Source organism: Heptranchias perlo, chromosome 13 (genome assembly GCF_035084215.1).
Source record: "Heptranchias perlo isolate sHepPer1 chromosome 13, sHepPer1.hap1, whole genome shotgun sequence".
In the NCBI taxonomy this organism is placed as follows: Eukaryota; Metazoa; Chordata; class Chondrichthyes; order Hexanchiformes; family Hexanchidae; genus Heptranchias; species Heptranchias perlo.
Genome location: NC_090337.1, coordinates 2,831,405 through 2,852,921, shown reverse-complemented (window position 1 = coordinate 2,852,921; position 21,517 = coordinate 2,831,405). Strand labels below are relative to the sequence as shown.

At 48.2% G+C, this 21,517-nt stretch overlaps 2 protein-coding genes across 2 annotated transcripts in view; one reads left to right on the top strand and one right to left on the bottom strand.

Annotated features, from left to right (window-relative positions):
* p3h2 (prolyl 3-hydroxylase 2) overlaps positions 1-5,014 on the top strand; it is a 145,119-nt gene extending 140,105 nt beyond the window's left edge. The window contains exon 15 of the mRNA XM_067994842.1: positions 1,006-5,014. Within this exon, the coding sequence (XP_067850943.1) occupies positions 1,006-1,098 (93 nt within the window). The 3' untranslated portion in view covers positions 1,099-5,014. The remainder of the gene's footprint in view (positions 1-1,005) is intronic.
* A 3,897-nt stretch (positions 5,015-8,911) lies between these two features.
* Positions 8,912-21,517, bottom strand: part of tp63 (tumor protein p63) — a 121,425-nt gene continuing 108,819 nt past the window's right edge. The window contains exons 9-12 of the mRNA XM_067994840.1: positions 19,388-19,536; positions 17,022-17,160; positions 14,793-14,886; positions 8,912-13,287 (exon numbers count right to left, since the gene is read on the bottom strand). Coding sequence (XP_067850941.1) covers positions 12,991-13,287; positions 14,793-14,886; positions 17,022-17,160; positions 19,388-19,536 — 679 coding nt within the window. The 3' untranslated portion in view covers positions 8,912-12,990. The remainder of the gene's footprint in view (positions 13,288-14,792; positions 14,887-17,021; positions 17,161-19,387; positions 19,537-21,517) is intronic.

Genomic DNA, 21,517 nt, shown 5'->3' with positions numbered 1-21,517 from the left:
TTTAGCATAACTCCCTTGCTTTTGTACTCTATGCCTTTATTAATAAAGCCCAGGATCCCATATGCTTTTTTAACTGCGTTCTCAACTTGTCCTGTTACCTTCAAAGAGTTGTATATGTGCACCCCCAGGTCTCTCTGTTTCTGCATCCCCTTTAAAATTGTACCATTTAGTTTATATTGCCTCTCCTCATTCTTCCCACCATGCTCTGTTGTGATGGGTGTGGGCTCTGGGACAGTGGGGTGGGGAGAGGTGCAATCCCAGGGGGGCAAAAGGCCTCCTGTACCACACCAAAGTTCTCACTGTTCACAAAGAGCATGGACTGTAAGTATGGGTGGGTTATTTGACAGTGGGGGAATCACAGCAGGGGTCTGGAGAATGATTGGGAGCAGCAATACTGGTTGATATTGTCCCTTGCCCCCACCCTGGCATAGAGATGTCCATGTAGACAACATCTATGGACATTCCCCTGTCCACCATGCTGGTGACCTCCCCAAAACATTCAGCTGGACTAGGCTGACATGACCTGCCCGTCACAAATCCACGCTGACTCTCTCTGATCAGCTGATATTTGCCCAACTGCTCAGTTGCTCTGTCCCTGATGATAGATTCCAGTTATCTCCCAACGGGATTGTTGAAATGACTCTGATGTGCTGCTATCCTGCACTCAGAGCCTTGCTGGTCTGACAGGGTCGCCTGAGGGGGCCGGACAGCAATTTTCAACAGTATTTTTTCCCTATTTGCCCTGGGGTTTTGCCTGTCCCAGGAGATTACATGACTGCGGGGGAGAGGAGGGAGCGGGAGAGGAGGGAGGGGGAGAGGAGGGAGGGAGCGTCTAGTCCTGAAGCTCTGTCCATCGTGGTGTGGAACAGGTTTGATCGACCAGCTGGTCTTTTCCTGTCCATCAATTTTGTACAATCGTGTGGTTCCCTTAGATTTTCTAGAACACATTAAAACACCCCAAATCCCATAACCCCCAAGGGTCATTTTGTTCCTTTGTCTCCACAGGAAAGGATCAAAGCAGATGAGATTGTTGAATTAATATCGCTGGAACAGAGACTGGACGACAAACTCATCATAAACCCAAAGGATGAATTGTGAAAAACTCTTCATTAATGTATTTATTTTATCTTTCCCAGCAACCCTTATAGAATGTTCTAATTTTCTGTACAAACTGTAAATTTAAGTTGTTCAGAGATTCTCTCCAACCGTTGTTTTTATTCTTCAAATTGAACTTTGTTGCATGGCGATGGTGCCTTGTTCTGGAGATCAAGAGTTTTGGGTTTCTTGGGTCTTGTGTTGAACTGGGCTTGGTCTCCGGGTGTGTGATGTACCTTTTAGCACAGTAACCCTCAGGGAAACCTAGCGAAACACTTTGTTTAAGCAGCTGTGCCTGAGAGGGTGTACCCCGCCTACCCTCGCCCCCTCCTGTTACTGCCACATGACCCTCTCCCCCTCCCCCCACCTCCACAGGGGTACGGTAGTGTAGTGGTTATGTCACTTGACTAATAATCCAGAGAACGTGGGTTTAAATCCCACCGTGAGAATTAGTTTACAAAATCTGGAAATAAAAATCTGGTCTCAGTGAAAGTGACCATGAAGCTGTCGGATTGTCGTAAAAACCCAACTGTTTTTTTCCCTTTAGGGAAGGAACTCTGCCGTCCTTACCAGGTCTGGGCCGATGTGTGACTCCAGTCCCGCATAAACCTGGTTGACTCTTACCTGCCCTCTGTAGTGGACCAGCAAACCCCTCAGTTGTATCAAACTGCTACTAGTGGTTACCTAGGAACAGGAGGAGGCCATTCAGCCCCTCAAACCTTCAGTGAGATCATGGTTGACCTGTGACCTAACTCCATATACCCGCCTTAGCCCCATATCCATTAATACCTTTGGTTAACAAAAATCTATCAATCTCAGATTTGAAATTAACAATTGAGCATCAACTGCAGTTTGCGGAAGAGAGTTCCAAACTTCTCCCACCCTTTGTGTGTAGAATTGTTTCCGAACTTCACTCCTGAAAGTCCTGGCTCTAATTTTTAGGCTGTGTCCCCGAGTCCTGGACTCCCCAACCAGCGGAAATAGTTTCTCTCTATCTACCCGATCAGTTCCCCTTAATATCATGAAAACTTCGATCAAATCACCCCTTAATCTTCTCATTTCCAGGGAATACAACCCTAGTTTGTGCAATCTCTCCTCATAATTTAACCCTTGGAGTCCAGGTATCATTCTAGTAAATCTACGCTGCACTCCCTCCAAGGTTCAAGAAGCCGGCCCACCACCACCTCAGGGCAACGAGGGATGGGCAATAAATGCCGACCTTGCCAATGACGCCCACATCCCGAGAATGAATAAAACAAACCGACACCTCCACGCTCCCCTCCCCCTCCGGGCCTTCACCTGTCCCTCTCCCAGTCCAGGTCCCTTCACCCGCCCCTCTCCCCTCCCAGCCCCTACATTCCCCCCTCTCCCCTCCCATCACCTCCACACCAGCCTTACCCTCTGGTGACTGAGCTGCAAAGGGCTCAACTAACAGTGAGCATAGGCTGGCGACTAGCAGGGTGGAGCTGGTTTGCGCCAATTCCAGTTAATAGAAGGGGATCCTGGGCTGGTGCAATTTTATTGGATGTATTCGGGGCATCTTCATCGCACTCCTCCTGGCTGTAGAGACTTTGTGGCGAATGTGTTAATTGTTGAAAAGGGGATCGAATTTTCTTTTAATTGACGAGGCAAGCTAAGATTCGGTGCAAATGCACGGAACCCTGAGCCACTTTGTACCGTCCAACTCAGCAATGTAATGTCACAAGGGATCACTGCGTGAAGGGATGAGAGAGAAAGGAAATCCTGTGAACTATAAATGAGTTGGTGGTGTCCAAATGATCACTGATTGAGACAGCCCTCCAATATTTACATTCTGTGATCTTCAGGGGTGATTGACCATGTTGAAGAGAGCCCACGCGATGGAGCAGGAGTCTCGAACTGTCCATAATCCCAGACACCACCAGGCGTTACCTCAGTTTGAAAATCCCACAGCATCAGAATTTGGGCAGTTTTTGGTTGTTTTTCGGGCACCAATGGTTGTGCCCTAATTTGAGGGTTGAATTGCCACCTTTGATGCAATCATTAGACCCCGTGCCCCTGGTGAGACCAGAGTCTGCAGCCAGACACTGGGCGTTAGCCACAGCCTCTCAGATAAGTGAGGCAAGTGACCGCGAGGAAGATTGAAGCTTGTGTTATCCAGCGTGAAATCATGTGGTGCACGTTTGTACGTAAATGTCTGGGAACCTGGCTCCACATTTAGCACAGACAGCTGGGATGAAAGCCTTCTCTCTGACTGTAAAGGTCCAATGAACAGTGCCTTGGGGCAGCTGGAGTCGACTTTCCAGTGGGCCTGGGCTCCAGCACAAAGACTGCCCCTAATTTGCCAATCTCCCTCCGAGAGGCCACTGGATGGCTGGTGTGCGAAATGGAAAAATGTCACACTGGTCCAGTCGGGGCATCTTCTGACGTTGGGGCTGAGGTAGATTGATGGGACAGTGTAGAGGGAGCTTTACTCTGTATCTAACCCTGTACCTGCCCTGGGAGTGTTTGATGGGACAGTGTAGAGGGAGCTTTACTCTGTATCTAACCCTGTACCTGCCCTGGGAGTGTTTGACGGGACAGTGTAGAGGGAGCTTTACTCTGTATCTAACCCTGTACCTGCCCTGGGAGTGTTTGATGGGACAGTGTAGAGGGAGCTTTACTCTGTATCTAACCCTGTACCTGCCCTGGGAGTGTTTGATGGGACAGTGTAGAGGGAGCTTTACTCTGTATCTAACCCATGCTGTACCTGCCCTGGGAGTGTTTGATGGGACAGTGTAGAGGGAGCTTTACTCTGTATCTAACCCGTGCTGTACCTGCCCTGGGAGTGTTTGATGGGACAGTATAGAGAGAGCTTTACTCTATCTAACCCGTGCTGTACCTGCCTGGGAGTGTTTGATGGGACAGTATAGAGAGAGCTTTACTCTATCTAACCCGTGCTGTACCTGCCTGGGAGTGTTTGATGGGACAGTGTAGAGGGAGCTTTACTCTGTATCTAACCCGTGCTGTACCTGCCCTGGGAGTGTTTGATGGGACAGTATAGAGAGAGCTTTACTCTATCTAACCCGTGCTGTACCTGCCTGGGAGTGTTTGATGGGACAGTGTAGAGGGAGCTTTACTCTGTATCTAACCTGTGCTGTACCTGCCCTGTTTAAAAATCTGGGATGTTTAAGCGATGATCTTTCTCAGGCCCAAGTTGGGACTTACTGCTTGTGTATGTTCACACTCCGCATGGGAAGCAAAACAAGTTATTGTGGTTAAGAAAAAGTTATTTATAAAATTATTATTTTGTAGATAATAAAATTTATTATTTTTGAAAAATTATGCATTTAATCTGTGAATTGTGTGCAAGTTTTGTTTTAGAGAGAGGGTCCTTTCAGAGTGCTCAGTACAATAGAGTCTGTGGAAACGCAGGTTTTCACTGTAGTAAGTTCAGAAGCCGAACTATTTTTGTTGATGTTTCCTGTACTCTGCTGGGGGCTGCATTTAAACACAGCCCTCCCCCACTCTGGAGCACGCTTTCAGGGACTTTGTTTGGAAGGACTGCTGCTATGGCACTGTGGGTTCCAGGGCGAGCCCCAATGGTTGGATGTTTGCACAATATGACCCTCACTTTGCAGAAATCTGTTTTACCGACTGTAGTTTGCTGGAAAATGGAAACTGTGACAACTCTCTCTTCTCTTTCTCTATTCCCCCTTGGCTCAATGCCGTCTCTCCCTCACTGTGTATCGATCTCCCTCTTGCTCTCTGCTTTATTCACTTTTTTCATTTGTTTTGCCTTTTTCTAAAATGTTTTAGCAGCTGGGAGGGGCTGTGTTATGTTCATTGTTGTGTTATTTTTTGAATATATTTTGATGCAATTTTTAAAGAATTACAATTTAAAAATACTTTGTGAAAGGTGAAAGTACTTGAACCTGCAAATAAAATAAATTAAAAATCAGCACACACCCTGTGTCCATCTCAATCGCACAACAAACAAGACTTCTTACTTTATGGTGGGGGAAGGGTTGTAAGAACATAAGACATAGGAGCAGGAGTGGGTCATACGGCCCCTCGAGCCTGCTCCGCCATTCAATCAGATCATGGCTGATCTTCTACTCAACTCCACTTTCCCGCCCGATCCCCATATCCATTGATTCCCTTAGAGTCCAAAAATCTATCGATCTCAGCCTTGAATATATTCAACGACTCAGCATCCACAGTCCTCTGGGGAAGAGAATTCCAAAGATTCACAACCCTCTGCGTGAAGAAATTCCTCCTCGTCTCAGTCTTGAATGGCCGACCCCTTATCCCGAGACCGTGCCCCCTAGTTCTAGACTCTCCAGCCAGGGGAAACAACCTCTCAGCATCTACCCTGTCAACTCCCCTCATAATCTTACACATTTCAATGAGATCACCTCTCATTCTTCTAAACTCCAGGGAATATAGGCCCATTCTACTCAACCTCTCTTAAAAGGATAACCCTCTCATCCCAGGAATTAATCTAGTGAACCTTCGCTGCATCGCCTCTAAGACAATTATATCCTTCCTTAGATAAGGAGACCAAAACTGTACGCAGTACTCCAGGTGAGGTCTCACCAAAGCCCTGTACAATTGTAGTAAGACTTCCTTACTCTTGTACTCCAATCCCCTTGCAATAAAAGCCAACATTCCATTTGCTTTCCTAATTGCTTGCTGTACCTGCATACTAACTTTTTGTGTTTCTTGTACCAGGACACCCAAGTCTCTCTGGACACCAACATTTAATAGTTTCTCACCATTTAAAAAATATTCTGTTTTTCTATTTTTCATACCCAAGTGAATAACCTCACATTTCCCCACATTATACTCCATCTGCCACCTTCTTGCCCACTCACTTAACCTGTCTATATCCCTTTGCAGACTCTTTGGGCCCGATTTTAGCACCCGCTATTGGGTGCGTTCTCGGCGGGGGGGCCTCGAAAATCGTGAAATGCAGGATCCCGACCGGATCCCGCCGGCGTGCGCGCGCGGCCCCCGCTGGTGGGAATCCCGCAGGCAATTAAAGCCAGCGGGATGCCACTTGAGAGTATTTATTTAGCTATTTCAGGTCATTAACTGACCTGATTAAGGGACTGTGTGTGATTTTGGATCAACATGGGACTGTTTCCCACACTGGGGGAAACACTCCCAGATCGAATGGACGTGTTGCAGCTGTCAGCCTGTGGCAGCTGCAAAGGTCCATTTGACAGGTGGGGGGGTGGGGGGGGAAGAGACCCTCACTCATTGCAGGAGGCCACTCTGTCACTTGGGACAAAATTTGGCCTCCACCACCCTCCTCCTGACGGTCAAAGTCACCAACCTGCACACTTACCCCGGGGTCCGGAGACATGTACCTACCTTGCGGACCCCCTCAGATGTACATCTTGCGGATGGGGGCCGCTGTAGCTGCAGTCATGACCTCCTCGGAGGGCGAACAGCATCACCAGCCTCGCCGGCCACGCCGTCCACCTCTGACACGTGGAGCTCTACAACACAGTGCTGTGACACATCCACCTGCACAGCAGGAGGGAGGGCTACCGCAGAGAGAGATGCGTCGCAGAGGGCACTACCCTCGCCACAGGTTCCACAGACCGAGGCTCAGCCTCCTGGACCTCTCTGAGCAGCAGTGCACACGGAGGCTCAGAGTCACTCGACATGTAGCCGTGGACATCTGCAGCCTCTTTCATGCCGAGCTGCTCCTGGCTGGCCCGTGCACCATCTTCCTACCTGTCGCTGTCAAAGTCACCACTGCCCTCCCGAACTTCTCCTCCACAGCCTTCCAGGGTGCAACCGGGGACATCGCCGATGTCTCTCAGTCGTCTGCACAGAAGAGCCCTGCAAATACACCTACACCCACTCTGCAGTGACACAATGGGTGGCATCAGTGGTGGGTCCTCATAGTGATACCCAGGAGCGGCCATTATTGCACAAACCGGACAGGATTCGCGAAGACATGGCAGTAGTGGTGCCAATATAATGTGTGATGTGAGTTGTTCTGAAATTCAATAGAAGTAACAACCAGGACAAACCCTCAAACACCCTTGTGCATCCCCTTCATGCTCACGACACGTTTGCCTTACGCTGCCTACTGCACATATGTGATGCATGCCCTGTGGCTGCAGCACAGGTGGTGGCAGGTTGAGTGAGGCTGACCGTGAAAGAGATGCACGAGAGGGTGAGTATGGGATAGAGCCATGAGATTGTATGAGGATTGGGTTGCGTGGTAGTGGCGGGGTGAGTACTGGCGAGGTGGGTAGGTGCAGGTAAGATGAGGATGGGGTTTGAGTGGGTATGAGGGGTGATGTGACAGAGTAGTGTTGGCAGTGCCGAAGGAGATGTGGGGTGGGGGCAGTGATATGGCAGACGGAGTGTAGGGGAAAGACTACGTGTACTCACTGTGGCTGACCAACTGAGGTCATTGGACCGCCTCCTGCACTGTGTGCAGGTGGGCGATATGTTGGTGGCGCAGGTGACCCCCTCTGCCAACTCGAGCCAGGCCTTCCTGGTGGCAGAGGCAGGCCGCTTCCTCCCGCCCGCCGGGTGGAAGATCTCTGTCCTCCCCCTCCTCCTCACCCCATGTATTGATACCTGGGGTGAGGCATCATTAAACTGGGAGCAGCCTTCCCCCTGGGCTGCTCCATGCAGTCATCTTTGCTATTGGTTGCAGCATCTGTCAGTGGAGGACTGCCCCTTTAAATAGAGCGCCTCCAGCTGACAGATCTTACTGCGCATGCGCAGCCCGCCCGACGTGCAGATCAGCAGCGGGGAACCCGGAGGAGCAGGTAAGTGGCTCCAATTAGTGGGTTGCCTGCTACGATCGCGCGGGAAACCCACTAATTTCACCGGGTGCGTTACCCACGCGCCCGCTAGCCCACCCGCCGAGACCCCGCAGCCCTGCTAAAATCGGGCCCTTTGTGTCCTCCTCACAACTTACTTTCCCACCTAGCTTTGTATCGTCAGAAAACTTGGATACATTACACTCGGTCCCTTCATCTAAGTCATTAATATAGAATGTAAATAGCTGGGGCCCAAGCACTGATCCTTGCGGCACCCCACTAGTTACAGCCTGAGAGTGACCCGTTTATCCCTACTCTCTGTTTTCTGTCCGATAACCAATCCTCTATCCATGCGAATATATTTTATACCTTCTATGGCGCACTGTATCGAATGCCTTTTGAAAATCCAAATATACGACATGCACCGGTTCCCCCTTATCTATCCTGCTCGATAAGGGGGAACCAGTCTAATAAATTTGTCAAACACGATTTCCCTATCATAAAACCATACTGACTCTGCCTAATCATATTATGATTTTCTATGTGCCATGTTACCACTTCCTTAATAATGGATTCTAGCATTTTCCTGATGACCAATGTCAGGCTAACTGACCTGTAGTTCCCTGTTTTCTCTCTCCCTCCCTTTATGAGCCCAGTTCCAGGTTTCCACCTGAATGGGGCCTCGGTTTAACGTCTCATCCGAAAGACGGCACCTCCGACAGTGCAGCACTCCCTCAGTACTGCACTAGGACTGTCAGCCTGGATTGTGTGCTCGAGTCTCTGGAGTGGGACTTCTATTTCACATATATTGTATTCATGCAGATTGGCACACGAGAAATTTTCTGCATGCTGTGAACTGAGAGAACTTGCCATGTTTTGTACCCAGTGTCAGAAATGAGCACTGTTAGGCCAGATACTGCACAGCTTTTACAGGCTAACCCGCTCTCTGCTCTGCCCAAAACAATCAGGGAGGACATCTTGCAACGTTTCCAACATCTACGGTCAAGGATGGGAGGGTTTAATGAGATGAAAATTCGAATGAAACTCACGGGAGCCAGGAATCTTGAGAAATTTTTAATTGGATGCTTAATACTGCAGGGAAAAAAGAGCTGTGGTGGAACTTTATACAGAACGAACTCTAAAGTGCATCAAATCCAACACATGGTGACCAATTTACACCGAAATGAAATGCAAGTACTGATTCCAAATACAGCTACAAAATGCCAGCGTCTTGTTGATCTGTTACCCCCTCCCCTCCGATTACCGCCGTCACCGAACACAGTTTACCCAGTGAAACACTCCAAATAAGATCAGTGTCGGGGTCCTCGGCTACGTGGCGGAGGGAGAACCACATCAGTCTTACACACGCCGTGGAGGTTATCTTTCTGAAAGTGCGCTCTGCTTTTCCAGACAGTGCTGATGTGACACTGGGCAATGAATACTTGCATTTCTTCAACCTTGACCCAATCTCCACGGATTGTAACCATGAGTGACAGTGCTGAGCTCTGCCAGTGTTGGTGCACACACAATTTGACTAAGTTACAGCAATGATTTATACCACCTTAAACATTATATATATTTATTAAAAAAAGACTGACAAATGCTCCAATGACGTATATACAGCACCGTGAAATGAAGAGTGACTGGTTATTTCATTACTCTGTCATCCCACTACAGACAAACTCCCACTTAAAATTTTAACACATCCCATTTTAATATCTGTAACAATGTTGAACTCTATCACAGCCACAAAAATAGGTGTTTTAGAAGAGACAGTTTTTGTTCTTTTTCTCTCAGTTTGCACCGAATACATTTCAAAACTATTCACGGGCAAACCTACAGGCGCCTTTGGTGCATCGAGTGTGCGATTTCTGTGACCAGGTTGGAAAGTCCCCAGTGGGGCAGCTGTGAGGGAGCCTGAGGGACTCACAAACCCATCAGCCTGTCCTGTTTGCCACGTGTTTGAATTCCTTTTCTCCCTCCACTAATATTCTCTCCTCCTCTCCTGAAGCTCCAATTCTTTCTAGGGTTCATACAATTCCCCCAGCCCTGACTGTCCTGTGCCAGCTCGCTCAAGCGCCCATTCTGCAAGAGTGAGCCCAGAGAATGATTGTTGGGGGGGGGGGGGGGGGGGGGGGAAATCACAACTGGACCCCACCTTATCCGCGCACACACTTTCCAACAGTAGGAGTTGCTGGACACCCATCGGGAGTCGCCGGGACACTGATCGGGAGTCGCCGGGACACTGATCGGGAGTCGCTGGATATTGATCGGGAGTCGCTGGATACTGATCGGGAGTCGCCGGGACACTGATCGGGAGTCGCCGGGACACTGATCGGGAGTCGCCGGGACACTGATCGGGAGTCGCTGGATATTGATCGGGAGTCGCCGGGACACTGATCGGGAGTCGCCGGGACACTGATCGGGAGTCGCCGGGACACTGATCGGGAGTCGCTGGATATTGATCGGGAGTCGCCGGGACACTGATCGGGAGTCGCCGGGACACTGATCGGGAGTCGCTGGATATTGATCGGGAGTCGCCGGGACACTGATCGGGAGTCGCTGGATATTGATCGGGAGTCGCCGGGACACTGATCGGGAGTCGCCGGGACACTGATCGGGAGTCGCCGGGACACTGATCGGGAGTCGCCGGGACACTGATCGGGAGTCGCTGGATATTGATCGGGAGTCGCCGGGACACTGATCGGGAGTCGCCGGGACACTGATCGGGAGTCGCTGGATATTGATCGGGAGTCGCCGGGACACTGATCGGGAGTCGCTGGATATTGATCGGGAGTCGCCGGGACACTGATCGGGAGTCGCCGGGACACTGATCGGGAGTCGCCGGGACACTGATCGGGAGTCGCCGGGACACTGATCGGGAGTCGCTGGATATTGATCTCTGAATGGGAATCGTTCTACGTAATTTTCCCCAAATTTTATAATATATAAAATTTTAAGAACAGTTTTGAAATGCAATAAGATTGAAGGACGAAAAATAAGCAAAACTGTCTCTCTGCGTGTCTGATTGTGGCTGCTAAAGATCTAACCCTAATTCACAGTTTGTGAGGAATTCCAATAATGTGAACCCCCTCAGCCATTAGCACCAAGCTGCTTGGAGTTCACCTGCAGACAGGACACCCTCAGTCGCTGTAGCAAAATAGAGATGAATATAAAACAAATGTTGAAATCTAGGACTCTTAAACGTGAAACGGATGTACGTAAAGTAACACTCAGGCTACCCCAGAACCAGGTTCAAGTAGAGAAACAGAATGCTGCAGTATGTAAACAGTCATGATTCAAGTGGTGGCTTCAGTCAAATCTTTAACAACTTCTCCCATGCATCATCTTGTACTACCCCTGCCCCCGGCCCCCCGAGAATAGGCTGGGCTGCTCGCTGTTACTTGTCTAACTAGGTGACAGTGGTACGAACTGACAGCTCTTCCCACTGGACCTCAGGCTGCCAGTGTCCTCAGAAAGCCCAATTATTACGTCAACACTATCCAGTACGGCGTTTACTGGCCAATTATTAACGGCTCAACTTAATTAATATACCAGTGTAATTTTTAACTGTCCAGATTGAACCTTGCCTTTTGTGGAGTATCGTACATGATATGAACTCTGCACATGGTGTCTGGTGACCGGTTTATTAATTTATGAACCAAATTATATAAGTAACAGACAACCTCACTGTTTGCTCAGTGATGTGGTGAGAGTGATACATGGTATGAATATCTTAAAACACCCCATCGGAATCACAAACCCAGTACACAACTTGTCACGGAAAGTTTTGAATTTCCTTACAAAGATCAAATTGTCGGGAAAGTCTGAGGAGAATGGAATTCTTTTACAATTGTGGGCAACGATTAGGGAAGAACGTTTCAAATGGATTCAGGCCCAGATTTAAGCTAATGTTACATGCAACTGAAGCTGCTGAATGGCCTGTACTCCCCAGTGAAGATGATGATTAACCCAGCATTCCCTCAGAGTTTGGTCAGCACTACCAGGATCAGTACAGTTCCATACCATGCAACATCCTGCAAATGAAATGCACAAAGATGAGATGGATCTCAATATAAAATTCTGAAAAATTATAAAATAACTTGTCATCAGTGACTGGGACGAAGCTTTTATTCTCCTATCCCCCACTAAATTCAAAGCTAACCTCACAACACAATTGGCAGTCAGGGCTGCATTCTTGAGTTTGTACATCGCAGCGGGTAAGTGAAAGGGTTAACACTTCAACACTACTAACTAACTGAGAGCTGATTTCATTCAGCAGTGGCGAGTGTTTTCAATGATCTAGAACATGTTGGTATCAGGACGTCACATTCTTGGCCCAAACTGACCTATCCGGCTTGTTCACAGAGTTTATACAAGTTCAGTCACAATTGAATGCTTCCTGGGATCACTGAGGGGGACAATCTCTGGAACACAGGTAGCACCCGGCAACCTTGGCACATCTGGGATCGGTGCCCGGTGACCAGTGGCCAGGAACAGTAAATGGCAGGGTTGGTAGCAAATGTTTTAAAAATGGCATTAATTGCTGCCCTCCCTCACAGAGGCTGGCAGGTACAGTTAAACTGGTGGTTGGTGCCATTTCATTGATCTCACCGCTCCAGACACCAGCCCCGGCTGTGAAATAGCAAGTGTCGTTTTTTGAAGTGCATGATAACTACGGGTGGAGGGAGGGAGGTGGTGGTGGTGGTGCAGTAACACTGACGAGCCTGTCAATTCATCTACCTCGTTCACTCTCTCTCTACTCCCACGTGCTCTCACACATCCATCTGCAACTGCAGAACTGATGCAAAAACAATACCATTGATTAGAATGATCCACTCTAAACAGGAAGAGACTTATAAATACCGCAGTTACAAATCCCATATAGCCCCTTGAGCACCCTATAAGCTTTGATACAGTTACCATATATGGGCAGTTTGGGCTTAACACATCAACAAAAAAAATGCAAAATAAAAACACAAAACAAAGTTGGGTAAGTGCAACCAATTCTAACACGAGCGAGAATACTCAAAGTATAGAACCTTTGTTCCGACAGCGTTCCCTCGTATTGTTGTGGTCAGTAGATATTTTTGGAACATTGTCTTTTGGGGTTTGATGTGGTCGTGGCTCCCGTTCCACTTCACTCGCCTTCCTCCTTGATCCGCTGCTTGCTGCGGCGCCCGTCCATGTCAAACCCGTAGTCGTTCCAGTCGTCGCGGGGAGGGAAGGAGATGGTCTGGCGCAGGGTGAAACGGACGGCGTCAATTACCCGCTCGCCCCGCGTCTCGTTCTGGGAGCCCATGCTGGCGGTGGAGGCGCTGCTTGTGTTGCGCAGGAGCTGTGGTGCGTTCGTGTAGTCCAGGGTCTGTCTGTGGTCCAGTATTCCTTTCCAGATGACGTGGCGGTACTGGTCAGGGATCTTCAAGCTGATCAGATCCTGACCACAAGATTAAAAAGGGAGGTTTTTCGGTTATTGAGGCACACAAAACCAGGGATCATTTTAAGAGTTCACGCACCTGAAGTGGAGTTTCAGATGCTGGGAGCACAGATTGGGAACTTGCGGGAGTGCATCCTGCGATTTTACATCCATTACCTTCCACCGGGAGCACAAACTCGTACAATTATCCCTTAGAAAACATCGCAAAACTTCAAACTATAAAGTAGAGAAAAAAAACCAACTCTGACCCATTCTTTTATTTTTAATTTGTTCTTGAAGGATGCCACTAGGGCAGTATTTATTGTTCATCCCTAGACAACTTCATGGTGTGGGACTGGAGTCACTTGTAGGTCAGTCCGGGTAAGGACGTCAGGGCCCCTTCCCTGAACGACATTAGTGAACCAGTTGGGTTTTTACCACAATCTGACAGGTTTCATGGTCACTGTTCTGTGCCCAGAAATTACCCGATTTATTGAACTGAATTTCACAATTTTTCATGGTGGGATTTGAACTCATGACCTCAGTAATATAACCACCATACTACCCCTCAAGTTTGATTGAAGGGGTCAGGAACCCCCCCATCCCCGGCATGCAGTATTTAACTGAGCATTTTGCTGTAGATCCGATCCCTCAAACGTATACCTTTCTTAAAATTGTTCTTCAAGGTGGGCAATGTCGGCCTTGCCAGCGACGCCCACATCCCAAAGAATGATTTATAAAAGGTATATACAGCATGGATCTCTCGATTCCTCTCCCGCCCATGGGATTCAATGCTGTCTGGGAAAGGTTTCATTCATAAACCGTGCTACCACCATAGAGGGAAGTGAGGCTGGACTGTGGGGCGTTGGGACAGAGCTCAGTACGTGAGGGGTCGGTGTACTGAGCTCGACACGAAGAGGCAGCAGCAGACGTTACGCAGGGAAGCAGAACCAGTGCTGGCACACTCCTGCCCACTGGCCAAACAGTCGGATACAGAGAGTCACTGGCCAAGTCACTGGGGCTTCACCCATCTCAACCAAGGGACGACCAAAGGGAAAGCATTGTACCCGTCTGCACCTCTTCAAAGGGGAATTGATGCCTTTTTTTTATAAGGAACGACATGCACCAAAAATACCAGGACAGATTTTCCTGCTCCTGAGGTCATTGGATCAACTGGGCCTGGCGAATGTGGGCGGGGAGGAGGGGTACACAGACAGAGAATCCCCCCCCCACCGCGATTTCTGTCCATTTATTTTAATACTCCTTCCTGCCTGATTTTCCTGTATTAGCATTGCCCAGGGATCCAAAAGCGTGGGAGTGGGGAAATCGAACACCTCAAGTTTATTAAAAACTATATGAAATAACTGTATTATCTTTTCAGCCCAAAGTCCAAGGAATTGTGGACTTTGCACAGACCCACACGTGGCCAGGTTTGGTATTTTCCTCTCTGCGACGGTTTTTATGAAGTTGATATCAGGAAAGCCTGGAAAGGTTGGAAACGCGAGCAGGGAGAGGGAGCTACTCACATCCATGGTAAAATGCTCGATCTGGTAAATGTTCATTAATCCCTGAGTGGTGAAATACTCCAAACACGAAACACAACCGACTCTCGTCAGAAAGCTGCAACCAGAGAGGGGAGAGGGGGTCAGCACCTGCAGTCTGCTCAGGGTCACAACTCTCTCACACAACTAGTTTCTAAATACGGGCTGTGACTGAGAGAACAGCTCATGGAACTATGGTACAAATCAATTAACACAACAACTTAAACATCAAGGCAAGACGATATAAAAGACTTAAAGCTCTTATACACATATGTATAAGAGGAAAGAACTTGCATTTATATAGTGTCTTTCACATCCTCAGGGCACCCAAAAGCGCTTTACAACCAATTAAGTACTTTTGAAGTGTAATCACTGTTATAATGTAGGAAACGCGGCAGGGAATTTGCACAGCAAGGTCCCACAAACAGCAATGTGAGAATGACCAGATAATCTGTTTTAGTGATGTTGGTTGAGGGATAAATATTAGCCCAGCACACTGGGGAGAACTCCCCTGCTCTTCTTTGAATAGTGCCATGGGATCTTTTACATCCACCTGAAAGGGCAGATAGGGGCTCGGTTTAACGTCTCATCCTAAAGACGGCACCTCCAACAGTACAGCACTCTCTCAGTACTGCACTAAAGTGTGAGCCTGGATTATGTGCTCAAGTCTCTGGAGTGGGGCTTGAACCCATAACCTTCTGACTCAGAGGCAAGAGTGCAGCAGGCTATTCAACTGTGGGGAGAGTCGCAGTACAGCCTGATCCTGTACACACATGCACATTTCCAGCAGAAGTCCCATTTTAGCAATGGGGAGCAGGACCCCTGGTTATTTCTCCCCCTCCCCCCGGTCCAGGAGTACTTGGACCAATTACAGCACCCCTACCACTGCCTCACTGAGATAAGCTGACTCAGTACAGCCTAGGCATTCTGCAGCCTCGTGGTCTGGACAGCTCTGTTCTGCACCCTTGCCTCAAAACTTTACAGCAAAAAACAAATAGCACACATAGCTGAAACTTGCAAGATCCCTTTAAGTGCTCAGTGGTTTTTCATAACCTGAATAACTCTAAAGTTTCATAATGGAATCATAGAAAGTTACGGTCACAGAAGGAGGCCGTTCGGCCCATTGTGTCTGTGCCAGCCGAAAAAGAGCTATCCAACTTAATCCCACTTTCCAGCACTTGGTCCGTAGCCCTGTAGGTTACGGCACTTCAAGTGCACAACCAAGTACTTTTTAAATGAGTTGAGGGTTTCTGCCTCCACCACCCTTTCAGGCAGTGAGTTCCAGACTCCCACCACCCTCTGGGTGAAAAAATTTCTTCTCAGCTCCCCTCTAATCCTTGTACCAATTACTTTAAATCTATGCCCCCTGGTCACTGACCCCTCTGCTAAGGGAAACAGATCCTCCTTATCCACTCTATCTAGTCCCATCATAATTTTATATACAGTGGAGCTGGTCTCTTCATACCTGATTCATATACTCAAGAGTTACAGCCATGAATCGGCTTCAACTTAAAAGGCGTAGGAATAAATTGATGATAAAATGGGATCAATGCAATGAATCGAACAGGATTATTACATAGATTAGATATACTGGAGGGAGGGGGTGCAATTAGTGCCTTTGTGGGCTGGATGGATGTGTTCCAAGGAGCCTGGGGTGGGAAGAGGCTCATGTACAGTTTAAATCCATGGACCCATTAATTCCCAAATATCTCAGGTTGCTGCTACTAACTGATCGCGGGGTTCTGATTTACGATTTATCCACCAATGAGGCAACAGCGCTAAGAACAGCACTTCCCAAACATCAGGGCCCACGGAATTCAAACAGGACATCGCGGAGGAGAAATGGAAGTGTAAATAGAGCCGATTTATCTGGGCTCGGGGGCTGCATGTGGCTTACGGTCTGCAGCGTGTACACTCTGCCAGCTCAGGAACGTGGACCACGTGTAAAAGGTAAATACAAGGCCACTTATACCCAGGGAAAACCCAAGGCATGTTTTTATTTTGCTTGTGATCCAAGAGAGTTACCTGAAGCTCATCAAATCAAGGAGTAAATCTGTAATCAGATTTCACTGTGGATAAATCGGACTGGGAGATGGGTTGGTGGTTTGGAATTTCATAAGCAGGGATTGTTATATAAACCGTATGAGAAATGGGCTCCACTCTATGTAAACTAGTTGTAAAAAGTAAGTCATTAATCCAATCACCACCTCTGACCTGGAGATACTGTTGTCAGACGGGTAAGGCGGGGGAGGGGTGCAGTGCGAGGTCGATGGCATTGGAGGCAATCCTTGCGTGGGGCTTAACCCATTCATGTCTCCGTTCATCTGCATTGGGGCGTTCATCATCTGAGGGACTGAGAGGACAAAAGAACCAATCAGAACCATTCTTCACTTCAGGGCTGGAGGCTTCAAACAGGCCTCGCTCTCGAGAGATAACCCACCAGCTTGCTGTACATCACAGCCTCTTCTTTCAAAGGCTGTATGCGTTATATAACAAATACCACCTGTACTAAGAATCGGCAAATTCAATAGTTCCCCCTCCCCCAGGATATAGGGTCATTATTAGAGGGATAAGTGTTCATGATATCCCTCTGATGCTCTCAGCTGACCTGATAACTCACTTGTTGCAGAGTTGTGCTGATGCTCCACAAGTGGGACTCAGCTTGTCTCCTGCAGCTCTTTATATTACACATTAGGCAAGTCACGATAGTAAAATGATGAAGGCTGGGGTGAATGTAAATCGTACATGCAAACTATACTGATGGACAGAGTGTTGATTTGTTTGCGGGGGTCACTTTGATTCTCCCATTTCCTGGGTGGTACAAACAGAGGTTACTTTAAAAGGCACGTGAGAAACGGAGCTTTCAAAAAAAACTTCTCACTAATTTCCCCGCTGCCCCATCTCTGCTGACTCCATTGATTTCTTGCTGCGATGCAGTTCAGCAGTTGCCCTATAGCCATTACTTGTGCGAGAGCCAGTCGGCTATTTAACCATATGCAGCATTACCGCCAAGCCCGATGCTGCCCTCACTCAGCGTCTACACATGGACAGTTCCAGCAGGGGGAGGTCTCTGGGATAGCAACCGGGAGCAGGGACCCTGATCGATTCTCTGCTCTCTAACCCAAGATCACTGACGGCAATTCAATTGTTGGCCTGGCTAACTCAATACAGACTGGGCTACCCGTGGTCCTGGGAGCTTCCTTGCCTAAATGGCTCGCCCTTGGCCATCGGGGAAACCCCCAGCTATGTAATAGATGTAATCGCAATGTTAGGAAACTGCATCTCCATAAAGCATTTCACGAAAATTATGTGCTCATGAATAGTATGAACCAATTCATCCAATAGCAAGCAGGCTGAAATCTCAAGTATAGAAATACTCCCTCCCACCCCCTCCACCCCAAACAAATCACTCGAATTGGCTTTAGGGGAAAAACCAAATATGAACCAGGTCCCCGTCCCCCAGCCTTCATTTAATGAAATTCCTGGGTTACTGGCCAAGGGCCACATTGCACAAGGTCACCAAGGTTGAACAGTAAGTGAGATGACCAGACAAATCAGTGATGACCAACTGACACCAAGCCTGGGTTTTAAAAGTCTGTAGATTATAGTAGGGAGCGAAGACCAAGGGAGATAAGGAGTTCCGTAGTTTTAAAACTGAGTTAGCGCAGGAAACGGTGCGATGAGTCTTGGTTTTAACACTGTGAGGATGCAGGGAGGGGGTGTAGGACGGGGGATTTTGAGGATGCAGGGAGAGGGTGTAGGACAGGGGATTTTGAGGATGCAGGGGGTGTAGGACGGGGGATTTTGAGGATGCAGGGGGTGTAGGACGGGGGATTTTGAGGATGCAGGGGGTGTAGGACGGGGGATTTTGAGGATGCAGGGGGTGTAGGACGGGGGATTTTGAGGATGCAGGGGGTGTAGGACGGGGGATTTTGAGGATGCAGGGGGTGTAGGACGGGGGATTTTGAGGATGCAGGGGGTGTAGGACGGGGGATTTTGAGGATGCAGGGGGTGTAGGACGGGGGATTTTGAGGATGCAGGGGTGTAGGACGGGGGATTTTGAGGATGCAGGGGGTGTAGGACGGGGGATTTTGAGGATGCAGGGGGTGTAGGACGGGGGATTTTGAGGATGCAGGGGGTGTAGGACGGGGGATTTTGAGGATGCAGGGAGTGTAGGACGGGGGATTTTGAGGATGCAGGGGGTGTAGGACGGGGGATTTTGAGGATGCAGGGAGGGGGTGTCGGACGGGGGATTTTGAGGATGCAGGGGGTGTAGGACGGGGGATTTTGAGGATGCAGGGAGGGGGTGTCGGACGGGGGATTTTGAGGATGCAGGGGGTGTAGGACGGGGGATTTGCAGCTTAGGAGGAAAGTTCAGAGAAACACTGACCAGAATATCACTAATGGAGAAAGTAACGAGAAAGTCTGCGACAGGGAGAGAGATGAGAGAGGAATCACCCAACAGATGAGCATGTTCTTTCTTGTGTCCAGGAGTGTGAGAGAGGAGTTAGAAGAGGATCCCCAGAGAGAGAGCAGTCTTGGATAAAGTCACGCTTTGTAAGTGTCTCTCAAACTCTTACCCATACTTCCTGGCATGACTGCTTGTGTGAGTGCATTGCGCTGTGGGCTGATGAGCTGGCTGACAGACGGCAACTTGTTCCCCATGCTGGGCATTTTATTCATCGGAGGGGGAGAGGGCCCGAAGGACTGCTGCGATTGCATTGATGGCCTGAAACAGAGAAAATGCAAAATAATTACAGTGCAGACCTCGTTTAAAAATTACTTCTGCCACTTTCCCCAATGTGCTTTTATGCTACACATGATCACCAAGATACCACCAAATGCAAAGTTACATCATTATAGAAATTACAGCACAGAAGGATGCCTTTCGGTCCATCGTGACTGTGCTGGTACTACTCCCAGACTGGTGCTAATCCCACGTCCCTGCTCTTTTCCAGTACCCTTCAATATTTTTCCTCCTGTTTATCCAATTCCCTCTTAAATACCAAGACTGACTTGACTTCAACAGCCCGTTGTGAGAGTGGATTACACATTCTAATAACCCTTTGCATTTGAAACATTTCTTCTACCCTCCCCTTTATGCTTCCTGAGCTTATGGCCCCCTATTTACTGATTCACTGCTCAACACGGTTCCCAAACGCACACACTTGGCACACAACTGCGTGCACTTGCCAACACACAGTGCAAAGCCTAAGATACCCTTTTCGAGGAGAATTGCAATGCACGTTCCCCACTTGTTTGCAGTACTGCTGCCACAATAGAATTTGAGTTTGTACATGTTTAAAGAAATATTTGCATTTATATAGCATCTCAGAAGTGTTTACATACAATTAAATTACTTCGAGATGTCAACAAATGTGGTAGCCATTTTGTAAACACACAGCAATGAAATGAATGACCAGCTCATCCGTTTTTGCTGGTGTTAGTTGAGTAGAAATATTGGCCAGGACAACGGAAGAACTCCCCGCTCTTCTCGTGTGGAGCATAAACACCGGCATGGCCCTGTTGGGCCGAATGGCCTGTATCTGTGTTGTACATTCTATGTAATTTTTCAAATACTGCCATGCGATCTTTAACCTTCACTTGTACAGGAAGCTCGGTTTAACATCTCATTTGAAAGATGGCACTTCCGACATTGCAGCACTCCCTCCTCCCTAAATTGTGCACGCAAGCCCTGGAATAAGGCTCAAACCAGCAATCTTCTGACTCAGCTAGAAATCCCGCTTGCTTCTCCCGATTGGTAGCCAGCAACTCTCGTTGTGTGTGGATGTTCGGTGAGGACAGGATGGAGCTCGGCTGTGATGCCCCTCAAGTCAAACAGCCTGCAATGCTCACAGATGAAGAAGGGCCATGTGGGCAAGGTACCTGGGGATTGTACCCTGGTAATGAGTCAACACCTTCAGAAGCGAGAACTCACCGGAGAAGGATGAAAAATATGCAAATATACAATAATGTTTTCTCATTTTATATTTTAGTAAATTTAGTGATAAACAACCTCTCTGGTTGGCCCGATCTCTGGCGATACTTGTACATCAGCATTCTCCACATGATTTAGTGGCTCCTCTCTCCAATAAACCACTGGCACCCATCACCTGTGCTCCTCAGGAACGTGGAGCTACTTCCACACGGCAAACAGCACAGGAACAAACAAACACTTCACACAGACTCCAGTTGCCGTATTTATTTAAAGTATCAAGTACAGGTTTCAGTATCAATCCAGCATGTACACAATAACTCAAACAATTACCACATACTGCAAAACATATTCAGAAACACCAGCTTAAAAAAACACAGAACATCTTCACAGAGAACGTATCTGGCCAGCAGCAACCCAGCGATTCAACACTTCCAGAGCATTGACTCCTTACCTGTGCCAGCCAGGTAAAGGAAAAAGATTGCACATGACAAGTGCAGAGGCTCAGATAACCAGTCCCTGGGACAACTTGGCTTCTAGTGCAATGACTGAGGTTCTGCACACCAGCTACAAACAGCGCTGTGTGCGATCTTACTACATCCTTTGGTGATGGGAAACGTCATTAAACAAAAGAAAGACACGTACATGGCTGCAAGATTTATTAGGCTCATTATATGTCTTGTTTTACGCTGTGGATGAACTCCCTTTATTTTTCCGTTCACTCCATGCAATTCGAACAGCCACTGGGAGTAGGAGTGTGACACAGCCAAGGACT